The sequence below is a fragment of the Gorilla gorilla genome, chromosome 6 (genome assembly GCF_029281585.2).
Source record: "Gorilla gorilla gorilla isolate KB3781 chromosome 6, NHGRI_mGorGor1-v2.1_pri, whole genome shotgun sequence".
In the NCBI taxonomy this organism is placed as follows: domain Eukaryota; kingdom Metazoa; phylum Chordata; class Mammalia; order Primates; family Hominidae; genus Gorilla; species Gorilla gorilla.
This window is the reverse complement of record NC_073230.2, coordinates 46,668,726-46,695,773: the sequence shown is the minus strand read 5'-3', so window position 1 is coordinate 46,695,773 and position 27,048 is coordinate 46,668,726. Positions and strand designations below refer to the sequence as shown.

General features: G+C 39.5%; 1 protein-coding gene across 3 annotated transcripts in view; it reads right to left on the bottom strand.

Moving 5' to 3' along the window:
• Positions 1-27,048, bottom strand: part of POU6F2 (POU class 6 homeobox 2) — a 496,479-nt gene that overhangs the window by 249,179 nt on the left and 220,252 nt on the right. For all 3 annotated transcript variants that reach the window (XM_055347656.2, XM_063708481.1, XM_063708482.1), the window contains 2 exons: positions 19,973-20,064; positions 16,671-16,899 (listed from right to left, as the gene is read on the bottom strand). In XM_055347656.2, the coding sequence (XP_055203631.1) occupies positions 16,671-16,899; positions 19,973-20,064 (321 nt within the window). The remainder of the gene's footprint in view (positions 1-16,670; positions 16,900-19,972; positions 20,065-27,048) is intronic.

Here is a 27,048-nt window from a genome sequence, read left to right as displayed (position 1 = left end):
TTTTGAGGGGCTTTTGTACACCGATTCTTTTCTTTTGAGGTGACCTGGCTACCTTATCCTGCATTCTATTTGTGGGTAGAGTATGGGGCAGCCTGTACAGATGATATAAATGTCAAAAGCTTGCTGGTGAAGTGCAGCTCTACTAACTGCACATCACACTTGACTTAAACAAAATCATCTATTGCATGTGAAAACTCTAAACACAAAATGCACCAAAAATGTCTAATAAATATATAGGATTAGATAGAAGTGCTCAAGTGAAGAACCAACTTAATTTTGTTACTGTAACTTGAAGGCTTTAACTACGAAAATTAAGGCTAGAGTAAAACAGGAGTTAGAAGAGAAAATTTACTAGAAAAGTAAATATTATACTTCAAACTGATGAGAGAGTAGCTCCCACTAGGCTAAAGCATGAATATGGCAGACACGTTCTTGACATTCAAAGCAGAAAATAAGGCAATACTCTGGCATGGAAGAAATTCTTGTGATTCAGGAAGGGATTTAGATAGCTCTCAAAGGTAGAGAAGATTTCAAGGTTGGGGAAAAATGTTGCAAAGAAAAACAGGATGATTGCTTAGGTCCTCTGTTGAATTCCAACAGTCAGGATTTTACTGAGCAAGTCACAACTTGAAAATCTTTAAGGAAAAATTTCCTCCAATCTCTAAGTATTTTATCTGTTGTCCAGTGTAGCCTTTAACTGTATTGGAGTTCAATATAAAAAGAGGATTTGCATTGCAAGAATTTCTTTCATGGTAAAAGAAATGTTCTTTCACGTGAGTATCCACCTTCATATATAACACAGTTGTATATACCTAAAGTGTAAATCCAACTGCAATTATATAAATACCGTAATGATGATATTTACAATTTGAAGGGCACAAAGCAGAAGTAACACAACTTCTGAAGCGTGCCTTCTCCTTAGGTTATTTTAATATTTGATATCATACTTGAATGTGATTAAGCCATATTAGGAGAAGTCAGTAAGTAACTGTTCTCTCAAAAATGCTCCTTCAATCATAATGAGATATCACTTCACACCCAACAGGATAGCTACTATAAAACAAAACAAAACAAGAAGCCTCCAAAACAAACCAAAAAACTTCAGAAAATTGTAAATGTTGTTAAGGATGTGGAGAAACTGGCATCCTTGTGCACTGTTGGTGGGAATGTAAAATGGCACAGCTGCTATGGAAAATAGTATGGCAACTCGCCAAATGATTAGATGTAGAATTACCGTATGATCTAGCATTCCTCTTCTGGGTATATACCCCAAACAATTGAAAGCTGATACAAATAGATATTTCTACACCCATGTTTGTAGCAGCATCATCCACAATAGTCAAATAGTGGAAACAACACAAGTGTCCATCCACAGATGAGTAGCTACACATACAATGGAATATTATTTAGTCTTCAAAAAGAAGACAGTTCTGACATATGCTACAACATGAATGAACCTTGAAAACATTATGCTAAGCAAAACAAGCCAGTTACAAAAGGACAAATACTATACGATTCCACTTCTATGAGGTACCCAGAGTGGTCAAATTCATAGAGACAGAAAGTAGAATGCTGGTTGCCAGGGACTGGGGGAGGGGGATGGGGAGTTGTGTTTTAATGGGTACAGAGTTTCAGCTGGGGAGGATGAAAAAGTTCTAGAGAGATGGATGGTGATGATGATTGCACAGAAATGTGAATGTACTTGGTGCCACAGAACTGTACACTTAAAAATGGTTAAGATGATAAATTTTATGTTAGGTATATTTTACTCCAATTTTGCCATGGAAAGTCTCTTCTCTTCCTTTTGTCAACGTCTCTAACTAGACCAGACTGAATAATGGATCCTTAGCAAATAGATAACTCCTAAAATTTTCAAGCATTCAACTGAATTTGGCAGTTCATTTAATTTTTTTTCTGGAACTTTCAGAAATCTGCAAATACCCTTTGTGGAATTATTGGAAGCTTTTAGCAAAAGAAAGCAACAGGCCCCTTGCAAATATGTCTGATGTTGTGGTCTAGCATTCCCTCTGAAACATTCTTTAGTGACAGCATTGCCTATGGTTCTTTTTAAACAAACTGAATTCTGTGTGGATGCCTAGGCTTTTATTCAGCTAACTTTTGGTGGTGAAAATAAGTAACTAACAGAGATTGCAAATGAGTTAAGACATTTTTTTAGTCCCAGAAAAAAATATAGCTTATTTGTTAATTTATTAAGGATACAGAAGGATAATTCTTAAGGAGCATTTTAAAACGTTTTAATGTTTTTTATTTTAAAATATTTAAACCATAAAGACAACTATAGTGAATTAACATACAGAGGGCCTGTGTACTCATCACACTGTTCTCACAAATTCTAACATTTTGTCCTTCTTGCTTTATATTGTTTTTGTAAAATATTACAAATACAGTTGAAGCACATAATTTCTCTATATTTCACAGTAAAAAGTGTACTAATTTTTAAAAAGACAAGATCATTTTTAGGCCAGGTGCGATGGCTCACACTTGTAATCCCAGCACTTTGGAAGGCCGGGTGAGTGGATCACTGAGGTTAGGAGTTCGAGACCAGCCTGGCCAACATGGTGAAACCCCGGTCTCTACTAAAAATACAAAAATTAGGTGTGGTGGCACACACCTGTAATCCTAGCTACTGGGGAGGCTAAGGCAGGAGAATCGCTTGAACCTGGGCAGTGGAGGTTGCAGTGAGCTGAGATCATGCCACCGCACTCCAGTATGGAGGACAGAGCGAGACACTGTCTCAAAAAAAAAAAAAAAAAAAAAAGAGAGAGAGAATTTTAGATTCTGATCAATGGAAATTGCGCATAAAACTGCATCCCAAGTAGTTCCTATACTATAGGAGAGAGCCTACAAAATGTGTTGTCTCTAATTTGTGTTACCAAAGTGGATCCTTTGTGATTTTCTCCTTGAAGGTCCACAATTTACATGTACACTGTTATTTTTATTTTTAATGAACATAGCTTTTAACCAGTGCCATTTGTATAGGCAGATCCTCCATGCCTGTGTTGCCCAAGAGAAACATAATGTAAGCTGCAAATGTGAGCCACCCATGCAATTTAAAATTTTCTGGTGTCCATATTTTAAAAAAATTTAAAGCTGAAATTATTTTTAATAAGATGTTGTATTTAACTCAATATATCCAAAATATCATTTCAACACATTATCAACATATAAATATTCATGAGATATTTTGCATTTGTGTGAATTTTACACTTACAGCATATCTCAGTTTCAATTATCCACACTTTAAATGCCCAATAGCCATGTGTGGCTCATGGCTACCATATTGGATTTTGCAGCTCTAAATAACAAAAGTAGCCATCATTCATTGTGCACTTACTAAGTATCAGGCACCATGCTAGGTATGTTCCATATAGTACCACATTTAACTTTTAAAACAACCCTAAAAAATAGACAAGCAAAGCAAATCTCAGAAATCACAGTGCCTTGTCTAGGCTACATAGCCAGCAAGCAGAAGGGCTGGAAGTAAATCTGGTCAGTGTGATTCACAGGCCACTCTATTAATTACCATGATCCATGTTTGCCTGAGTGCAGAGTCTTTGTCCTAACTGATACTCTCCTGACCATGTAGCTTCTGTATTAACTAAACATCTCAGATCTTATTCTTACCAGGTGCTCGGGTTTTCGGTTGCATAAATGCCTTATCTGGTCCCAGAGATGGTGCCAAGTACACCCCTCTTTTTCCCCCATCTCTTGTCAAGGGGCTGGAAAATGCTTTGACTCAGAATCACTTCACAATGAGACAAAATGTACTAGGGCATCAAGTTGCAAAAGAAAGGGAGAGACTGATATAATTTAGCTTGGTATGCTACTGCCATCTTAGATTCTTTTGTCTATATCCATTGTTCAGCTATTTGACAAACTCCTATTTCTATTCTTTCCATAAAAGTCTCCCTAGTTGGGGAAGTGGCACACCTTTCATGGTTTCATAATAAACTGGAAGTGAGTAACAGAACCAAATCAAAGGAAATAAAACTCCAGTCGCGGCTGCTGCTGGGGTTGCCTTCTGAATGTGGCTTATACAATATTTCATCTGTGCTGACACCTTTCACTCTCAATTATTTGGCTGCTGTCAAAACAAATCAATCAAATTATAGCACTGTGTCTTCATGTTACCATTCTATTGCAAGTTAGCAGCATTAACTTTGAAATATATGGAAGTATAAATTTTATCTCTATTATTTATTTAATGCAACTTTCTCCCGTGTGAGTTATTTTCCAAGCACAGCAAAATCAAATTATCTTATGTCAAATGTTGTATATATATATATGTTCTGCTAAGAATTTCTAAAATAATGCCACACAAGGGAACTGAGATGCATAAAAATGTGTTAATGGACCTGTATATTTGCGCTAATCCTAATCCAGTGACAAATGACAAACATACTGTGTTCTTTTTTATTTTTTTAGTTTTGGCTATAAACTTGGTAAGCACAGTTGGGAGGAGATAACACTAAACCAAAGTAAAAGGTTAACGTGGAGCCAAGTATTTTTCAGAGATTACGTTTGCTTACAATATTAATAAAATATAGTTTTCAAGGGAAATTGTTTCAGAAAATTAAAACTGTGTTATTTAAACCACAGTTTTTACAAGCACAAATATCCTTCCCTATAGCACCAGATCTAAACATAATGGTGCCGTTTCCACTGCCCTACATGAGGACAGCAGGCATGACCCAAAGGTTCTTTAAAAAGAAGAAAGGAAGGGAAAAAAGGACTCAAACATTTTCATTTTCAGATTTTAAGGCTACAACTACGTTTTTTAAATAATAGATTTAATTCAGTTGAGTTACTTTTCAGCAAAAGAGCAAACACTGTTGAAACTTTTATGTAGACGCTCTTAAAATAGCTTCTTTATACATAGAAACCTGGCAAATCCTTATAAGATTAAAAAGCAAACTGACATACTTTTTTGGGGGGCTCCTTCTTGTTGCATTCCAGCTAAATAAGGGGTAAGCAACAATCAAAAAGACCCACATTAATGCAGAGATTATGTCCATGAAAGAGAATTCAAACACAAGAGGTATCTACAGGAGCCCCACATAACCTGGTGCACAACGATTAGACAAGTTGAAAACGCTTCCTTAGCCTCCATTGTGCCTGTCCCTTCCTCTTCCAGAGCTTGAAGAATGGTGCTGCTTCCCTAACCTCTTCTCCCCCAGAAATCTCTTCCCTCCCTAGCTTCAGTCACGGTTTCTTCAGTCACTGGTTTTCTCTAGTATAAATCTTTTTCTGAGTTCTAGATCTAGGTATTACTAACTGGCTAGTGGTATCTCCATCTCAATATTCTACAGGAAATTTGAACGAATCATGGTCAGCTTAAAGTAGGGATCTCCTCTCTCTTTCCTCTTATCCCTCTACATTTAACCCATCACCAAGTCTTATCAAACCCACCTTGTTAACGCCTCCTAAATCAGTCCCCTGCTCTCCGTCATTGCCACCAGGACCTCTTCTCCCTGGATTCCTGCAATGGTTTCCTAACTAGATTGGAGTGCCTACTACAGTGCCTGGCAAATAGCAGATGCTTAGTAAGTATTTGTGAAATCGATCAACCAATCTTTGGGCACAATTCATAGAAGGAAATGAAGTTTAGCTTTTCCCGAGAGGGAGCTGAGAAATAATAGCTGTGACCTCTCACTAGGAATCTACCCTGCAAGAATTACACACGTAAGAGAAGATACGGTTTTCTTGGAGAGCATTAGCTCTCCATTCTCTAAACAGTGGGCCAAGAATAATTGGGAACTGTCTCCGATTTTCTTATTTTCAATAACCCCCCCACTCTCTGTCCCCACACTTCCCTCAGATGGAGAAATTCTCTGAATTTTGGTTCCAGAAGAGAAGTGAGCAAGTAAACCTGCTTCCCTTCCATCCATGGTAATGGAGTGAGATTGTGAATTTCAAACACAGTCTTTTCCTTTTTTAGGCATCAGTGACATTCTAGTGGCAGCCATCTTGGAAAAGAGCTACTCACTTTTGCCAACTTGGATGGCTGGCTTGGAATCTAATCTAGTTTGCACATCCTAGTGTAGAATCATTGCTAGGTTCCATCAGAAGCCCTGATTTACAGCCTTATTATGTGCAAACTGGGGATCACATTACTTTCCTGCATTTTGCTTTGAAAATAAATGCTTTGGCTTTGCTTTGACATTTATGTGGCAGCTGGAAACCATTATCCTTTGACAATGCTTTATTCCATTGACAGTATCTCTTAAATACGCAGTATACTAGTCATACTCCTCATTCATGTGCTTCCAGTTTAATCCATGCCCCAGTGCCTCAGTGACACCCGCTTCAAGGATAATGTACTACAGAACAGGCTCTCCAGGTATTTTAAATAAAAGTCTAAAGCCTCAGAGATACAGAGGGTTGAAAAACTGCCAAAGTAAGACACATTGCAACTACTTTTCATAACTTCTTTATGGTGGATTTGGTATTATTGTATGGCGTGTCTTGTGGAACTCTTCTGAATAACACTGTGAATATGAATTTATGCACTAGGTATTTTTAATATTGAGCTTTGTGACAGCAAGTCACGTATCATTGCATACTAAGAACCAAAGTCCTTTCTTCTCATTTCTGTGGTAGGCACTGCATGGCCCTTTTCTGTGAGTGGTAATGGATCTCTGCTGTCAAGTTCATTATGTCAGCGGAGATGCAACTTTCTGAGTGTGGTCATCACTAGAATAGCACAAAATTAAATCACAAGAAAAAGTGGTGCATCTGGCCACCTACTTGTCTTCCTCAAGAATGGTACCAGAAGGTTTAGCACATATTTCCATCCCCACCCACCCACTCCCTGCCAGCAATTTCTCCTTCGATCAACAAAATCAAGCACATTTAAAGACAATTTTATTAATATTAAATACTGTTCATACATAATGAATGCATAGAATTGCTTTGTGGTTGTATTCTTTTTAATCTGAGAATTAATGCACTTTGTGTTGAGAGTTGCTTTTTTAAAGAAGGTGGTTAGAAGGTCAAGACAGCAGACCCATAAACCTAACCTTGGCAACACTAGTAATTATGTTGTGGATATGGCCTTCCACCTTAATGAATAGAAAGTATTTGGATTTCAAAATAAAACCTATTAATATAAGAATTTCTCATTGTCTGGCACCTACCAGTAATACTTTGTTATATACAGTATTTATCTTTTATCATTTCCTCCCTCTCTCTGTGGGTGTGTGTGTGGGTGGGGAGGGGGCTTCCTTTAAACAATTGGGATCAAATTACAGGCATCTGAAGTCTTGATTATTTTACTGTTAGCTTCTGTATCTGAGAAACTGAGCAAACAACACTGTTTAATGGGGAACCTGAGTCTCCCATTTCCATAAACATTTTCCTAGTTTCAATTTCATTAGCAGTTTTGTATTTAAACTTTTTTATGTTTTAAAGAAAGTTGGTATTTTGTGAAGCCCTAGAGCATTCACTTATATTTTCTCCTTTTGGGGAAAAACTGAAACATATTTTGCATACCATAAAATTCCCCCTTTTTGTACAAATTTGACAAACACAAATAGTGAACCATCACCATGATCTAGACAGAGAACAGTTGCATCAGCGCCCAAATTCCCTTGTACTCCTTTAAATTCACCTGTCCCCCACTTCAGCAACCACTGATCTGCTTGTCATCCCTCTACTTTTGCCTTGTCCTGAATGTTACATTAATGAATTCATTATTTCATATGCCCCAATTTGCTATTTTAAACCGTCTCCAATTGGCCCGTATATTTGTTACCCATTTTTACATTTATCATTTGAATTCTATGGTTAGAAATTGTTAATGTGTGTGTTCTGAAAAACCACATGAATAGACCATGTGATCTAATGGGTTCACCTAATAATTCTAGAATCTCAGTGTTGGAAAGAATCACCTAAGTCAAATACTTCTGTAGTGTATCGTTAATGCAATGACTGTTGGACACAGCACCTTGTCATATAGTTTCCAATTTTGTGCTCCTCCTCTCTTCCTTTAGGGTTATTTATTTTCCTCCTCCACACCACTGGCAGCTGGCTTGACCAGGTGACTTGTCTGGCCAACAGCGTGTGAGTGGAAGTGATGTGAGCAGCTCTTGAGCTGAAGCTTTAAGAGCCACTGCAGTTCTGGCATTCCCCGCTCCCTTTGTAATGAAAAAAACATATCCCAGACAGGGGCTGCTTCTTCTGCCTGGATCCTAGAAGGTGGAGGATGTGCAGCAGAGTCACTGCACACCTATGACCCATATGTAATATGAAATCAACAAAGAAACACACCTTCCTGTTGGAGATTTTGAGATTTTGTGCTTAGCACTTAGGACTTCTCCCTGGGACACTCTTTCTTCAGATATTGGACAGCGTAATCCCTCTCATCCATTGGGTCTCTGTGCAGTGTGGAGACCACAACTTATGACCTTGCATAAAATGCATCACATCCCCATCCCTGCCACGCTTCCCCACCTCCATCTACTTCACTCCCCCAGTAGCGTATATGTGCATTAAGGAACTCTTTGTTTATTGCTATGTCCTAAGTCCAGATCACTACCTCTAATGCTTTGAAAGTTCAGTAAATATTCATTGAACAAATGGATAAATGTTGCCTTAATAGAAAAACAAAAATAAATAGGTCTGTTTCTTATCAAACTGGTGTGGTCTTTTACTGTCAGATAATTAAAACTATATAACTCGATATATAGTTCTGATTTGTCTTCTAGTTCCAAAACTTACTCTAGTTTTTTTCTTTTTCTATTAAAAACATTTTGCTCTTTCTCGCTTCTTGTTTTTATTTATTTATTTATTTTTGAGATGGAGTCTCACTCTGTTGCCCAGGCTGGAGTCCAGTGGCGTGATCTCAGCTCACTGCAACTTCCGCCTCCCAAGTACAAGCGATTCTCATGCCTCAGCCTCCTGAATAGCTGGGACTATAGGTGCCCACCATGATGTCCTGCTAAATTTTGTATTTTTAGTAGAGATGGGGTTTTGCCATGTTGGCCAGGCTGGTCTTGAACTTGTGACCTCAGGTAATTGGCCTGCCTCAGCCTCCCAAAGTGCTGGGATTACAGGCATGAGCTACCACTTTCGGCCTCTTTCCTGCTTCTTACATTACAAGCTGCTTCAAATTCTTGAGATTACCCAGGCATAAGTAAGTAAATGCAAACATATATCCATGAAAAATAATAGCATAACTGCATTGTTTTTAAGTATGTTCATCTCTAACATTTCAGGCTCTATGATGGCCACGCTCACACACAGGCAAGGCATACAAGGTCCTCAGTGTTGCCTTCTTCCCGCTCCTGTAGTCTGATTTCTTGCCACCTTGGATTCCCAATTTTCATTGAACAGACAGAGCTATTTATAGAAGCTGTAGACTCTGGTCTCCTCATGCCTTCTTCTCTACACTGAATGCTCTCTTTACTTCTCTTTACTGGACTCTTAGTCTTTAAAATTCACTCATTCACACTTGAGCACCTTTTACAAGTAAGCTAGGCACTTTCTCTGTTCTTGGGCCACTTTATTGAACCAAATAAAGATGCCTGTCACAGGGCTTCCATTCTAGGGGCAGAGTCAGACATAAATGATGCACATTAGCAATACATCACACACAGAGATTCTCCTCTACAGCAGCAGGCCCAAGCATCACAATGCAGCTGACCTTGCCCTTGATGGCTACTGTAGGCATCACCCAAAATGCTCAGAAAGGCCAAATAAAGAAAACCAAACATTTTTGAGATTTTATAAAAGGTCCTAAGTGTTAGGGAAAAAGAAAATACAGAAAGCGAGTAAGGGAGACAGGAGTTCTGGGGCAGGGGAGGAGGAGGAAGGAAGGCTTGATGCTTTCTGGGTGGGAACAGAGTGCTTCAGGCAGAGGGAACAGCCTGTACAAAAGGCCCTGGGCTAGGAATACGTGCAAAGAACACCAAGGAGGCCAGAATGCCCTCACATCAAGGCTGATTTAATTGAAAGAGAAGGGTGTAGGGAACAAGAAAGCAAAATAAATTAGATTCAAGATGTCTGTCTTGGAAAAAACTTTGGCACAGGGAACTGACTGGAAGCAGAAAGAAAAGAAGCATTCCCTTTTCTGAGGGACTGCATTTTCAAAGGAGCTACACATCCCTATCTGTTGGAAACATCAAGCAGCCCATTAGACCTCCAGCATCTATAAGCTATACAGGGACTGAGAAACTCCCCGAAGAAAGGTATATTCCTCAACTTCCTCATCAGATGTGGCCAAGGAAGATAACGGACAGGAAAGAATCTCCCAGGGGTGTGGCCAAGGGCCAAGGAGAACAGTGGCCAAAGGTGCTTCCCTAGAGACACCCAATCAAGGAACCTCCATGATGTCTGCCCACTGGGACGTTGGAATGGTCATAGATAAACAAAATGTAGCATATTTTTATGATGAAACACTGCTTGGAAATTAACAGAAAGGAACTACTTTACTGTTGTATACACAACAACATGGATGAATCTCAAAAACATTATGCCGAATGAGAAAAGCCAGATACAAAAGAATACATATAATATGAATCCATTTATGTGAAGTTCTAGAACAGGAAAAAAACAGATTACCTGGTTGGATGGAGGGGACTGACTGCAAAGGGACACAGAGGAATCTTTTAGAGATAATTAAATGTTTTCCGTATTGATGGAGCCTGCATGGGTGGATGCAATTATCAAAACTCATTTAACTAAGCAAGTAAGGTCCATGCATTTTCTTGTATGTAAAGGATACTTCAGTGAAAACAACAACCATACAAACAAAATGGAATATAATGTAACTTGCACATGAAATCCCTAATCCCCAAACTATTCCCAGGTACTTCAGCATCCACAGGCTTTAATTTGGGGAGTCAGAGAAAACCAGGGCAGGTTTCCTGCTAGAGTGAAGGGAAGAAAAACCATCCTTGGCCTTGATTTTTCAACTGGCCTTGAACCTAATTGCTTTTCCATGTTCAGGTTTAGCAGCACTCTTTAATGTATTTTTGGTCATTAATTTAAATGTTATGCTTGACTTAACTGGAATGTTCACACTTGGACATAAATCTCCTATGTAGCACATTTATATTCTCCATTTATGTTGCCTACAGTGATTAGTAGGTCATTCTGGCCTGTGCTGTGAGAACAAGTCACTAACCTGAACCATCTGTCCCAGAAGTAGACTCAGCTCTACCGTTCCATTAACCCTTTTGCTGCCTGTTGTCACTCACATCGAGGCTGTATATATCTTCATTTCCTGCCTATGTTTCAAAAAAGCAAAAGATCCAACACATTTGCATGAGCTCCATAAAGGGGATTTTATTTTGCTACATCAACTAACAACCTCTGTTTTTACCCTAGGACTGCACATCTTTAGTACAGCTATCTGTGTTCCAAAGTAATAAGTAAAAGGGAAGACACTGACTTTTCAAGGAGCTTATGGAATATGTGACAGAGCAAGCTTAATTATCTTCTTTCTTTGGAGTTTATGGCTATTATTCGTCTTATTTCACAGGTGTGCACTTGCTTACAGTCATCAGAGGCCAAAGCCCAATAAACATGGGACAAAGGACGCAGGGATGGAGAGACCCAGTGTAGCTGATGATGGATGGTACTTGGAAGGGGAAAGGGGCACTCAAGGCAAGGTACGAGAGGGCACAGAACTCACTTATTTCACATAGGGACACAGGGCTTTGAGGAGTAGGTCATTTCTAGATCTCATCTGAATGCTCTGAGTAGAGCATTTCTGAATCCCACCCAGAGCTTCCAAGGTCTTCGTTCAAAACAGTCAGAACCTAAACCTCACCACTGGCATCTCCTGAGTTCAGAATTTGTTTCAGTCCTTGCTCATAAGAGGTCTTACTGGCTTTTACTGTTTCCAAGAGAAAGGCCAATGTCCAGTCTGCCTTACCTGCCACCCCTTCTGCTGATGAGAGAGGCTCAGCTTGTTTCTTAAGCTTGCTTGTCCATGTTCCATACCACATCATTCTGGCTTCCCACTTCCCACCCACATCATAGCCAAGAGGACAGAAATGAACATCTCAATCTGGGGGCAGTCAATCTCCAGTCTGGCCAGTGACATGAGATAGCTTAAATTAAAAGGCTCAGCCTCATGGTAATTTCTCTCTTGGATAGTCAGAATTTTAGACAGACATGGAGATAAGGATAAAGGTGATGGAGATAGAGAAAAATGGAGAGTTCCTGACAGGTACATGAATTAGAAAGATGCCTGACCTTAGAGGAGACAAAATGGAACATGAGTGAACCGGAATTATGGTTCAGCCAAAAGCCATCCAATGCAGTAGAGAAATGTCCCGGAAGGAGCAGGAGAAGACAGGGAGATGGGTCATTAGTCATTCTGGGTGTGGGGATTAGATGCCTGCCTCCTGCAGAGGAGAGGATGATACAGCCTGCAGCCTTGTGGTTTGCTGGATGCTCTAATGCCCAAATTCATTCCAGGTTCCAATGAGGCTGGGTTACAGGGCTGTTCCTAGGATCCTGCTTGATGTCTAACTCCTTACAACTGTGTATCTTCTTACAATAAGAACTCATCACTGATGAGACAGGAATCAATCTCTTTCTTGCTGGGAAGGATCTGAGAGAAAGACAAAACAATCCCCAGGCCACACATACAGGTTTTCTGCTGAGTTATAAGGTCTTTTTATCAGCAAAGCAAAACTTTCATTGGATAAAATCTCAGAGCAAGGACTTCAAGAGGGCTTCCACTATGTAAGAGAACTTCCCTTGGTCTTGAGGATATGAAAGTCCTAACAGAAGCAAAAATGTTCCCACACATTATTCCTTTCTGTCATTCTCATCTGGAGGCCTGGGGTGGTGAGTGAGAGCGGGAGCATTAATAAGGACATTCACTGCCTTCATGTGGGTCATCCATTGTCATAAGAGTCTCTGATTCTGGCTGCTGGTGATATTGGGGGATGCCATGGACTGGGTGTTTGTTCCTCCCACCCCACCAAGTTCTTATGTTGAAATCCTAACCCCCAAGGTGATGGTATCAGCAGGTGAGGCCTCTGGGAGTTGATTAGGTCATAAGGGTGGAGCCCTCATGACGAAATTAGTGCCTTTATAAAAGGAACCCTGAGAGTTCTCTCATACCTTCTGTGGTGGGAGGACATAGTAAAAAGACAGACATCTATGAACCAGGAAGTGGGCTTTCACCAGAACTGAATCTGCCTGTGCCTTGATCCTGGACTTCCCAGGCTGCAGCACTGTGAGGAATACAATCTGTTGTTTATAAACCACCCTACCTATGGTTTTTATGTTATAGCAGCCCAAACAGGCTAAGGCAGGGAGTTGCCTAATGAACTTTGAATAATCTCCCTAGATCAGCATTTCTTAAACTTTAATGTGCATGGGGATTATCTGGGGATCTTTTAAAAATGCAGATTCTGTTCCGAGGGTCTCGGGTATCTCGGGTAGAGCCTGAGATCCTGTATTTCCAGCAAGCTCAGAGGAGACATTGATGCCGCTGGTCTGGGGACCATGTTTTAAGAGGCGATTGTGATATGACCCCCGCTGTCAGAGTCGAGAAGAGCTGCTCTCAGTGTAACAGGATGTCATGAGTGCTCATTAAAATACATGTGTAAATCATGGCCTCCAAGGCTCTGAGAGCTATTCCGTGTGACTTGATAGGGGATGTAAACGAACACGCTCTCAATCACTTCAGTAAAAAGGAAAATATTTGAAAACTTATCCCTGAATTCCAAACCATTAAGAGACTGATGTCAGCAACTTTTTTTTTCCTTTCATCCTAGCAAATTTGTGACTTTTGAGCTAGAAGAATAGACAGGCTAGAGGGCTGGGTAGGAAGGCTGGAGATAATTCCAGTTGGCCGAACTGTTTCATGAATAAAAGCTTAACACTTCACAATGAGGAAAAGGGAACTATTCATGACCAAGCATGTTACATGGTAACAGGCTGTGCTTCAGACTAGGTGTGCAGACTAGGTATGCAAACTGCCCCTCACAATGACCCACCAAATCTGTTTTATAAAATCACTGGAGAAGTGGGGTGTTTATTATAGACGAGCAGACTTAAGAGTTGTTTTTAAAGACTCTGAAAAGCCTTGGGTTGATAAATACTGTATTTATTGTACAGGAAAGAGATGGGGGAAAGGAAACAGCCTTCTCCCCTCGCTGTTGACTGCATGAATGCATGTAAGGATTCCTTCTAAGGTACTGATAGTCCATTTACAAGACTCTCACCCTTAACTCTCACCTTTGAGAGGGGATGAGATTTGAGGTCATCTTGAAGACTAGCTCAGTCTCAGAACCCCTGCAGATGACCTTTCAGCCTGTCAGACATTCACTCACCATCCCAAGAGTCCCACTGCTTCTGCAACATAACCTGGAAAGCTCCACAAGCCACTGATTCTGCCTAGGGATTTTCAAGGGCTGTGCAATAGGTCGCCTAAAGGTGGGAAAATCAGCTTTGGGATGGCTGCTGGTGGATTGATTACAAGGTGACCACTGGCTTTGCCCTTTAGGTGGTGGACATTTATCTTGGGCACTTTTGAGGCATGAGACTTTCCTGATTACCATCCTTATTGCCCTTGAACTTCTCGTTAGGATGACCACCTCTTTCTGGGTTACCTGAGACTTATATGAAAATAATAGAAAATCCCAAGGAAATTGGAAGGTAGAACTTTCCTGGATCCTGACAGTGATTTATGACTTGGGATTCATTCACAAAGATATTAAAGAAGAAGGCACTGGGGAAGGAGCTTGATGTTAAGCCTAATTAGAAAGCTTTTCCTATAACCAGCTGATTTGCAACTGGGAGGTGTTTTATTCTAATAACCTCATCACCTTCCCTCCAACGTCAGTCAAATTTCAAAGAGGAAGACAAAGGGGGAAATGTTCACTTGTGCTTGTGTAGCAGACAAGAGCTTGGGCGTCAACTCCAACCCACTTCTGAAGATGATGCTGAGAGGGAAATTGTGTCAGAAGTGCCCAGGGATAAGAAAAGCAAGTGCTTTTGTTTCCCCTACTTAATCAGGCTACAAAGCTTGGGATTCCTTTTCTGAAACCAGAGGTGACTCAAAGAACCAAACTCCAAACTATAAGCTAATAATGAACTTTGATATTTACAACAAACAAAAACAAAAGGGAAAATCTTGGTGGAAGAAGTCCACGTTGGACCAATCATTAATTTTGAACCCTTAAAAAAACAGGTACTAATATCTTAAGAATACCAAACCATGATCAAGAAATAACAAGCCTACTTTTTTTTTAAACTCTGATTTTTGGCATCCATCTTAACCAAGCAGGATTAATTCGTGGCCTAGGAGCTCTTCGAGCTTATGTTTATTTATAATATTCAATATTCCCATAAGCACAAATGTTCCAAATGGAAGGCTGCATTTTGATAATGCCCATTTCTTCATTAAGATTTCATCATCCACCTACATTAAAAAGCCTCTCCCTACACTTTATTGCTTCGGTTTTCACCTTGTGTATTCCTTTATTTGCTTAACCTTGAGATCTGGCTTCCCAGGCACTCTCAAATTTGAAACAAGCAAAGTTTGTGCATTAGCGTATCCTGGGCATGCATGATTTATGAATGGCAGGTTTCTTGGCACAATTTAATGGTACAAGAGAGACTTCGTTTTAAACATTAAAATGGAAGTCAAGAAGTGGCAACAATGTGTGGGGAAACAGAACATAGAGAACGGAAAGAAGTTTGGGTCAAGAGTTAACAGTTCTTACTTGGTCTGTTTCTTAGTCTTGTGGACTGATTCTCCGATAAATTATATGAAGCCCTGACATTTGACCAGCTAAAAAAGTATTTTAAATTGCTATTCTGATAACTTACCCAGACGAGCCCTCATTCTGCAAAAAATTTAATTGTTAATGTTTATATATATATGAAGAAAACAAACATCTTTGACTAGTCTGAAATAAATTCATTTTCTCTTTAGCAGGCATCCTATTTATATTCAGGTCATTTTCCACCAAAATAATTCTTCCTCTGACAGAATCTTTTGTAAATCAATCTATCAGTCAATGCTACCAAATCTTTTAAAGAAAAGTCAAAACCTTCATAATACCAAGACGACTACCCTTCCTAAGTAAAATTAGAGTCTGACTTGTTATATGTCCCTGTAATATAAAGGCTCAACATACAAGTCTATTTTTCTCATTGCAAAATATGAGCTCAAGTAACACAATTTTTGTTTAATAACTATAACTAAAACATACTTTGTAGAGCAAAATAATCATTAATAAATTATTCCAAATAATATCTTGTATTTGAGATGTTCCAATCACTTCAAACACAAACAAGCAACCTCTAACTTTTCTTTACCCATGGCTAAATTGAAGAATTGGTGAGATGATAACTCAGGTCTTCAAATAACAACACAGGAATTTTACTTTTAAGTTTTTGATATGTCATGCAATGATGACTCATAAATGCTTCCAGGAGACCTGAAAAGTTTTGATACCAATGTTAGGAAATGAGGATTGATAAAACCAATGGCTTGTGCAGGCTCAGGATTCACAGACAACTGAAAATTTTGCTTCCTATGGAAGCCTTCCATATCATTTAGGGCAGAAGCAACTCTGAACCACATTCACCATTCTAGGCACTTTTTTTTTTGCCCACTTCAGAGAATACTGGCCAATGGGTAGAGCCTTACATGGCGCATGGACACTATGGATTACCTTGTAGATTTTGCAATGGCAGAGTCATAATGCCTCCGGCTGCAGCTGCTGCCACCAGCCCTTGGATGTTGGTGAGATTCGCTGTTGGCAGTGTGAGAACCAGTCCTTGCTGGCCTCCTAGCTGTCCCGCCATGTTGAAGGGAATGAGGATTGGCTGGTTGAGGGCTGGGGGGCCTCCTGGCATCACGCCGGCCACAGCAGAAGCTAACTGCTGTGCCGTCAGAAGTGGCTGCAAGGAAACAGATACAGCTAGCTCACTTTCCTGTGGAACCAAGGCATGGGTTTTAAAAACATCCTCTTTCCGTTTAAGTAGGGTCAGAAAGTTCCCGAAGAAGTACCAAAAAACATGCTCTATCTCATTAAAAAAAAAAATGATTGGTAGAAAAAAATTTTCAAAGTTGCATTTCATTGATTTCTTTGGAAAATTTCATTTGGTTTGGACTTCTTCTGAGGAACTCAAATATCTTTACAAGTAATAACTTACATTTATATGCTACTCTTCCATTGAATTTCCATTTGATCCTATCTTCATATATTTGAAGCTCTCAGCTAATTTATTCTCTGTTGTTCCAGAAAGAACTCATTGGGATCAGTGGGATTTTTTGATTCAAAAAGAGCAACGAAATACTACTTTTGACTTTTAAATTAACAAAAATAATGTAGAAAATGTACTTAATGCTGGAAAGTCTGTATTGACACCATTATGCAGATCTATGGCTGGGGGACATGTACACTAGCATAATCCTTTTGGAAAGCAATTTAGAAATAGATTATCAAGAGCTGCAAAAATATTTATCCCCCTTTAACTCAGAATATACTCCTAGGATATAGCTTGAAGAGATTATTCAAAAGGAAATAAGATAACTGCATAAAAACATGTATTGTTTCAAAATACATAAATATTGAAAATAGTTTATTACAGTACTAAACTAGATGAAATATTGCATAGTCATTAAAATGGATCATTATGACACCTCTTTAGAAAAATAGAAAATGCTTGTAATATGAGAATACAATAGAAAGTAAGCTGGATAACTATTAAGTAAACTTGAACGATTATTGTTAAAATGGTAGAATTATGTATGTACAATGACAAGATCTAAAACAGAATGTAAGACATAAAAATATTTGATGTGGATAAAACTTAAAATCTTTGAAAATAATTCTTTTGTTATTACTCTAACATCATTTGCCCAATTAAAATGATATTATACAAACACATGTTTACACCCACTATGGATGGAACAGCCCTTCTCTGGTAGGGAAAGGCAACTGCTGGGCATGTTTTGAGTGCAGCACGTGGGCTCTTCAACAGGATGACATGGGAAGGATTCCTGTCCTGGTCAAGCCAGATGACCACAAGAGTCACTTGATCTTAGAGTCCTTGATTCAGGACTTTCATTGCAGCCTTGTGGGAGCCATGTGGAACATAATAATCCTGTATCTGTTGTTCTTCTACAAGAACCAATGCAAAACTCTTATGTGAGGGGTAGGAAATTAAATACAGGCATACTACTAAGCTCAATGTATAATAGCCAGGCACTATTCTAATGCTGTAGTTATTCTACCAATGAGATACAGAGAGGTTAGTAACTTGCCCAAGTCCCATGTCTAGTTGAGAGGGGGTTCAAGTTCAAGCCCAGGAAGGCTGCTCCAGAGCCCATGTTTTACCCCTTTCTTGTATCCCCTCCAATACAAAGAACAGATTTAGAGAAGTGGGGCTGCTTTATCTGAAGAATGAGGGGAGGTGTGGAGAGGGCTAAGCCCACACTTTGGCCATTCCCTGCAGTGTTCATTTCAGGACTGTTTGGGGGAGACTCTGCAGAGTCCTAGGATTCTGCACAGCTGAGTTTAGAACTGCTGCTTTAGACCCCACAGGCCTTGCTCCTAATGTATTTGTGCACTTTGCTAAATTCACACCAAGTAACTGTGCTTCCCTTTCAAAAAAAATAGTTATTCTAACGAGCAAAATAAATATACTTCGAGAATGTATACAAAATTATATGCTGGCCCTCAGATTCCAGGTGTTACATCACTGCCAATAGTGATATTATGGTTAAGAGTGAAGGCAAATGAGTAGCTCTCAGACCATATATGGGTCATAGATTTGGGGGTTTTGGCCTGCAGCATTTTAAAAATAGGATTTGTGGGCTCAAAGCAGGGCATGCACTCTCCAGTTTGTCAAACGGCCACCACTCCTCACTGACCTGGGCCTGTGGGGCTGCCTACCCAACCTGAAGGCATTAGAGTGTGTTACACCCAGTATGTTCACAGGCAGGTGTGCAGACATACACACACACAGACACACAAAATTACATGAACACACACACGATGTTACAAGCATAAAATTATAAAGCGTATGACACCAAAAATCCTGTTCCTGAGAGTCCCAGGAAAACTCTCTAGGCTTCCATAAGCCAGCAGACATTTCCCCAGGCTTTCTGTCCACAGGCACGGAGTGATCTGTGCTCCGAGATGGACTACGGGATCTGAGGCCATAGGGAGTCTTGGTGGCGAGTGGAATAAGAATGTCAAGGCCAACCCTCACTCTAAACTTGGGTGAGCCCTCAATGTGCTTAAAGTCATTAACTTCCAGGAGTAATAATGACAATCAAAGGGAGAGAAAGGCCCAAGTCTCAGCTTCTCTTTCCAAAAAAGCAGGACGAACTCTGAAAGCTTCACACCAAATGATAGAGGTAAAAAGGAAAAAAAAAAAAAAAAAAAAAAGCCCAGCCTTTTATAATTGTGTTCTACATCTCCATATAGCCCACACCAGGCTGCAAAAAACAAATATTGGACTTTAAAAAATAATGATTGTATTTCTTTATTAATGCAAGAGCTATGTGTGATGTACAGTATTGTCAAACCCAATAAGCTGAACTTGCATTAAAATTGCATTAACTTTTTTATATTAAATCACATCTTGTATTTCAAAAATGGCAATAGTAAGGTGAAATAACTTAATTTTCTTCACACTCCAGTCATTAAAGTTTTACTTTCCAGGAAACTGCACAGTAACCAACAGCACAATTGTAGTGGGTTTTAAGTTAAAAAAAAAAAAAGTGTTTCCACATGATTAAAGCCAAGCTTTCCTTTAAGAAGAGAGAAGAGTTTTGCAAACACATATTTTCTTGGTGGTATTTAATAAATAATGTAGTCATACAGCTTTTCATACGAAAATTTATTACCATCTTTGCTCTGTTGGAGTTAATTGGATTTAACTCATTATTATTTATTTGGTTATGTATATGGTTAAACCATCCTAAATGCAGCCCAGTGGAAAGCAGCTGAGAGATACTGACCTGTGGCCCAACTGGAAATGGGGGGTGGGTCTGACTGGCCTGGTGTTGGTCAGGAGTGCCTGGGTCTGATAGTGCCGGGTTTCCTCTGGCCCCTGGAATTCAAAAGAGAAATACTCCTTTAATATATGATCCAGCCTGGGAACTGATGCCACAAAACATTAAGGCATAAATGATACGACAGAGTGGTTTATCAATATCTCCAGTGCTCAAATCACTTATCAACTGCATAAATAATGATGAGAGACATTCAGGATGGCCAAGTTCATCAAGAGGTAGAAGAATAGAACAGCAGGGAATGTAGCACAGTCAGTTTGCATAGAGTATGCCAGTGTGTTGTATGTGTGGGAAACTGCACCCTTTAAGTACAGGCGAGCCACAGCTAATCTAGTTTCCTAAAATTAAACAAAGTGTGATCTCACATATGACCAAGTCCATCAATATTTCCCCTAATATGGCTTTCCCCATCTCCTTCATATTCCCTAATATGGCTTTCCCCATCTCTTTCATACTCCCAAGTTCTTCTTCTGTACTCTTTGAACACTGAATCTTATGACATCGCTTTCCTGAAAACAAAGCCTTTTTCCATATCACCTTATATAATGTTCTAAAAAGAATATGGCTCTCCCTAAGCAAGAGTCCCAGGTGCTAATTGAAACAGTAGGAATCCCGCAATAGCTCCAGGGAGCTCCGCCATGCTAAGCACAGAACACAACTTGCTTCCTTTACCAGAATCCTATTGGACAGCAAAGCAGAAAAAATGAAATTCCACCAAAGAGCAAATCCTTCAAACCCTTTTAACATGGTCATTTCTCTACGTGTGTTTCTGTGCTTTGTTTCAGGACAAACTGTAGCAGGTAAGATAGTGGTAGAAACAATAGATACACAAACAAACAAACAAAACAAATAAAACCAGTGGCAATTTTTGAGAATTTCTACTTGGTAGCTTTGTTTCCTTGGAGTTTTCTAATGGGTGGTTGAAATCCAATTCCAAGCAAACCTTAACAAGATCCTCTTTCCTGATGTTTGTCCTGTGAATAACAAGTGGAAGACAATTCAAACCTTGTTTACCGGCATGCCATGGACAACCCAGAAAAAAAGATATGACTCTGTCACATTTATAAATTTTAAAGAAGGTATTATTGGCTCATTTAAAACAAATTCTCCTATATATTCTCCAAAGGGACAGACTTATAAATAATGGAAACGGGGGAAAATACTTCAGCACATTAAGCTACAAATAAAATTGACTGCTACATATTATTCAATTGACTTCTATCTCTACCACAATGTGTCAATCATAACAGCATTTTATAATAGGATTAAGCAATAAATGTGCAAAGCCATTATGCAGAAATCTGAAAATCTGATTAATTTGTAATATTTTTTGTGCAGAAAGTCAGGAATGGACATTGCTTGGGGAATACTTACAAGCATTCTATTGAAATTTCTAAATTGATTTGGAACAAACTAATAAAAACACAGACTTGCTGACATTTTATAAAGTGAATTCTGTCAAAATATGTTTGGCATTTTAATGATTGCTGTCATTTAATAACAAGGGTAAGATGACCCATCATAAGATGCCAACCATTTCCTCATAATGTGCAGAAGACCTTTCTTCTAAATTTTTTATATGTGATTTACCTATTATGCTTAAAAGCATGGCATTTTAAGCTGGGAGATGGCTTGTGCAGTGCAAACCTTGCAAGTCTCTGTTCTTTCTTATATACCCAGGTCCAATTTTGCCCTAAAATTCTCAGCAGAAATTTATGTACTTTGAAGAGCTTATGAGGTTTCAAAGTGATGTTTTGGTCAAATATTCAGATTAGGCAAATTCTCAAATGGCTAAAAATGCACAATTTTTTAAAAATTTGGTTGTTTTCCCATACTTGCCAGGCATGGGTTTTTATACCAGACTATGAAAAGAGTGTTTGTACAATGCACAGAAAAATAGAAAAGCCCTTTTAAGCAATTAGAAAATGAATACCTGCATTCTAAAAAATTTCTATACCATGCCAAGCCCTTCTGTCTCTTCTTTCTTTCATGCATACCAAGCCCACTTTTTGACTCTGTTTCTAATGCATGCCATTGTAATGTTTAGGATTGGTCTCACACAAGCACTGTGTCAACAAGATTGTGCATTTGTTCCCCTCAACTTTACACAGATTACATTTGCTTACATTTATTCTTTGTTGCTTTGAGGCCTAGCTGGTGCTCAGTAGCTTGTTCTGAGGCTGGTTAACTCTCAAAACCCACGTTCAGTGCAGTCCAGGGCAATTCCACACAATTTCATGTGTAAAATGAAGTCTTTCACAGGCTCTAGAGGAGATTATGTATGCTCTCCTGCCTGGATCCAAAAGTAATGTTTCTTCTTAGTGTGCATCCCCATTTTCCCCAAACAGATGTATCACGCATAACCTTGCAGGACCATAAACTAATCCGTCTGGTTGGAAGGCGGCTCTGGAATCAGGGGCCTTCTCAGAGCCAGAGGGGGAATCAGGAAGTCAGAATGAATAAATGGCGTCGGCTAAGGGTTTCAGAGAGATTTGAAGCAACACTTAGCTGAACGTTGGCAGAGAATTTGACGTTGGATATTTTCATGGGCACAGATATGAAAACACAAACTTGAATGGGTTGGGTGGGTTCCTCCTGACCAGAAGCCTAGGAAACATGTTACATCTCTGAGACCAAGGAATTCCAGGAAAGCTCTCTGAAGTCTGTTCTGAAGTTAGCAGCCTATGCTTTTAAGGCAGCAACTATGAGCAATATGGGACAGGGGCTGTGCTGCTGGTTCATCACTTTATGCTGTCATTTCATTCACATTTCTTTTTCAATAGAAATAGGGGTCTGGCTTTTAATTCAGCAGTGATATAATTCCTTTAAGATAGGTACTGGCATCCACGTGACTACTCACTGTTGTTTAACATAAACCTTTGAAATATCTTTCAATTATTAGCTTATTGGCAAATTCTACCTCGATTCCAATTTAGATATTAAAAGCCGTTTGGTGTAAGAGTTAAAACCAAGAACTCTAAAAAAATTTAAACTCTGCCTGGGTTTAAATTTAGCACTACCACTTAACTGAGAATGTGAACTCTGGCTTGTTTTCCAACTTCATGCATCACCTTGTAAAAGTCAGGGATAACAATAGTACCCCTCTCACAGCATTGCTGTTGTGAAGATTAAATGAACTAATATGTATGTAACTTTCTTGAAACAGTGCATGCTTGCCATATAAGTGCCATTTCTCTTGATTATTATTATTTAATGAAAATATTTAATTTGTATTTTTTTTTGAGAGAGATAGTATCTCACGCTGTTGCTCCAGCTAGAGTGCAGTGGTGTGACCATTGCTCACTACAACCTTGATCTCCTGGGCGCAAGCAATCCTCCTGCTTCAGCCTTCTGAGTAGCTGAGACTACAGGAGCGAGCCACTACACCCAGCTAATTTTTTCTTTTTTTTTTTTTTTCTCTTTGGTACAGAAATCATCTCACTCCATTGCCCATACTGGTCTTGAACTCCTGGCCTCAAGTGATCCTCCCACATTAGCCTCCCAAAGTGCTGGGATTTTAGGCATGAGCCACAATGCCCAGCCTAAATTGTATTTAATATAATAATATTTAATATTATTTGTCTATAATAGTGAGCTGCCCCAAGTCAACTCAATTCATATTCCTGCCCCTCTGTCCCTTTGTGTGGAGTTCACATTCTCTTGCACACTGGCTAAAGGTGGCCACTGTGCACTGACTCTAACTCTGTCCTTGGCACCACTGGATGAACGTTTGGAACTCAACTAAATAGTTGGGTCCTGAAGAGCCTACAAAGCAAGATGTTTACATATATAGTTGCTTCCTTTAGTCCATGGTAGCATAATCAGGAAATATGGCACAAAGATAGTGGCAAAGTTTCCAAATTTTTACACAGACCATGGCTTATAGAAGTGGTTCTCACCCAGGCCTGTGAATCATTTGTGGAGCTTCCTGAACACAGAGGTTGATATCCCTCATGAGGCTACTGACAGAGCATCTAAAGCGTAGCTCACGTGAATGTTTTATGAAACTCTACCTGTGACTGAAGACCACAGGGAGCCAGCAGTGGCTTAGATGTTACCCAGGCAAGGCTGAATCTCCTTTGCGCTGAGACTGCCATATGCAATCCGTTTTCTGAATGGCAGATGGGTCTGCAGCTAGTGTAATCCCCTTGGCCTTCCAAGCTTCTTTATCTGCACCATTCTTTTATCATAATCCTGATTGACTTCTAGCTTAGCAAGGGAGGAATCATCTCAGATACATCTGTTTTGTAATTATGATTTGTCCACAGGTAATTTTAAGAATATAATGACTGATTTTAAAGGGATCATAATATAAAATTTAAAATAGCTACATAATAGAAGTTAATTCTCTGCAAATACAAGAAACCTTGTATTGAATCTATTATGGAAATGATAGGTCATAAATGGTGAAGACATCAAAATACTGATTAGGAGTTTGGATGGTACACTTGGATACAACTTATTATTAATTGTTATAAGACCTGGTTGTCAGAGGGCATTTGTTCACTCAACACCATTGGTCCCCGGGTTGATCCCACATCTGAAACCCACAGGGTTGCCTGCAGATCCCTCTGCTCTGAAGGGACTGTGACCCACAGAGCTGAGGGGGTGACCACCTGAGCACGACACTCCTTTCTTCAGTGCCTTCCTGAGGACCAAGCCTCCCACACTCCATTCTCTCCACCCAGCTCAAGCTGAGTCCCTGAAGAACCGTCACCAATAACTGTCACCGCACTCCTCATAGCAAGTTCATTTTTGTTTTCCAATTCTTTAAAAAAAAAAAAAATTGGTACAACAGATTTTCATTAACCAAGGGAAACCAGGCTCAGCATCTCTTAGCTACACTAAAGTAGATGTTCACTCTTGCACAGAGTTTTGAATTGTTCCCTCTTTTTGGAGTTGACTCTTCCAAGTAAGTCATTTTAAGAAACAAATATACTCTTTTTAATCCCAAGAGTATATACTCCTTTCTGGAGCCTTACCCTTTGCAAAGAGGATATGACGGCCAGGGCAGATTGAGAAAGGAACAGAACTGCAAATACGAATTGCTCATCCCAAGCAAAACAACTCCACTTCCTCCCATGCGTCAGTGATCCCTCCAAAGTACAGTGCTTAAGATTCCCTGGTTAATGACCAATGCATTTTTTATGAATTGGGTTCTTTGGATAGAGAGTTTGGGTTTCTGTGCTCTCTGCATTAGCACAAACATAATCACATGAAGGTCACAGAGATCCCTCAGCTTTCTCTGGTATTCATACCTTTTTCACCTACTGTTTGCAGTTTCCACCAGTGAAGGAGGTGACACAAAGGTTACTTATTCTAAGACGGACAGTTGGATGCATTATTATTTCATGTTGGGTGTGAGAATTCCAGCTAAGCAGAGCAAAAGTCCCCTCTAAATTAAACTTCTCTTCCTTTCAATTTTTTCAAGATTACTAAATGCCAAGGAGGGAGTGGAGGTGTCTATAAAAATCTCTGCTGAGCTACTGCCACTGTTTGCCACTTTTTATTGCCAGTTAGAATTTCTTTATGATACTGGTCACACAGGTATTTATGTACAGAACACTGTACAGACTCTTAGTAGAATCTGAGACTCTAAGGCTAATTCTACAAGCCATGCTTGGAAATCAAACATTCATTAATCCACAAAATGGTTTGTACGTTTTTGCAAATTACATTGTCAGGTACTTGTAAATTCACCTATTGAGGCCTGGAGAACCAAGACTCTCTGATTACATTAATATGAAAAATGCATTTCTTTATTCTTACAGTGAGTGACTTATCTGGCTCCAGCAGAAGGAAGTCCAGCTTTCTTTGGGTGAGGGGTCTAGGTCCTAAGTGGTTCTAAATCTTTATTTTAAGGCTGCATCTACACATGAAAAGCCAAAGGGAGATTTGGGACAGTTAGATAAACTACAAAAAGAAATTCTACAAATCTCTTATTTGGACTGAAGATGTTTTTGTACTTTCTGCCAAAATTCCTCAATAATTGCTTCATTTTTTATATGTAGATTTAGTCTGTGCTATAGAAGACTTTAATGACTTTTTTCTTCAAAATTTACTAAATATCCCTCAGTCTTCCTCCAATAATTTTTTATCATTTGTTTTCACATCTATCTAATAAAAGCAGAGCTAAACTCCTGTGATATCCAGCCCAATAAAGGTCTCATTTTCTGTAAATACTTTTTCTCAGAGAGACAGGAAAAAAGGAGATAGTCATCAAATGTATTTTAGCAAAATTCCATGACATACTTTAGGCAGTTAGAGAACTTTGGGAGTAGAGATTATTCCTTGAGTACTGCTATCTCTACAAGAGTGTAAGTTCTTTCAGGGAAAAGTCTCTAACTCATTTTGTATCTCCCACAGGCCAGCTCCAGGCCTTCATATGTAAGAATATACATATGTATGTGTCTCTATATGTATGTGTGTATGGTGGTGTTGAGGTACACCACAGTGAGTTCAAATTCTTAAAATGATGGAGGTGTGTGTCAAAATCAGCGGAACGAAGTCAGACACAGATTTTAGAGCATTCAAAAATAGTTTGTCTGATTTTTAAAATGCCTTTTTAAGTCTAAGAAGCCTTGCTCATTTCAACACAGTTCTCCCAGGAAATGCACACTTGCTCTGACAAGGTCATTGCTAGAAGGCACCCTCAACACTGTGCTCCATCCCTGGACAGTCTCCTTACAACTGATAGCTGGGCTCTGGAATCCACAGATGGTGCAGCCACACATGTTCTGGGCTTTCATGCCCATCTAAGCAGCCTCCGTCTTGCTTCGTCTTTGCTCAACCCTGTGCCAATGGGGTTAAATAATTTGTGGGGATCAGTGCAAAATAAAAACGCAGGTCCTGGCCTGCGGCTGGTAAATCAATCCCTCCTTCCCCAAGGCACCACCCCAACCTATCGCATATGGGTGAACCCAAGGGATTGTAACCTTCCGGCTGGGATGTGTTGGAGACCTGGATCGGGGTTGGACAGGAAGACCCTTGAGGAGTTGCATGCTGAGCATATGACCTTCCCC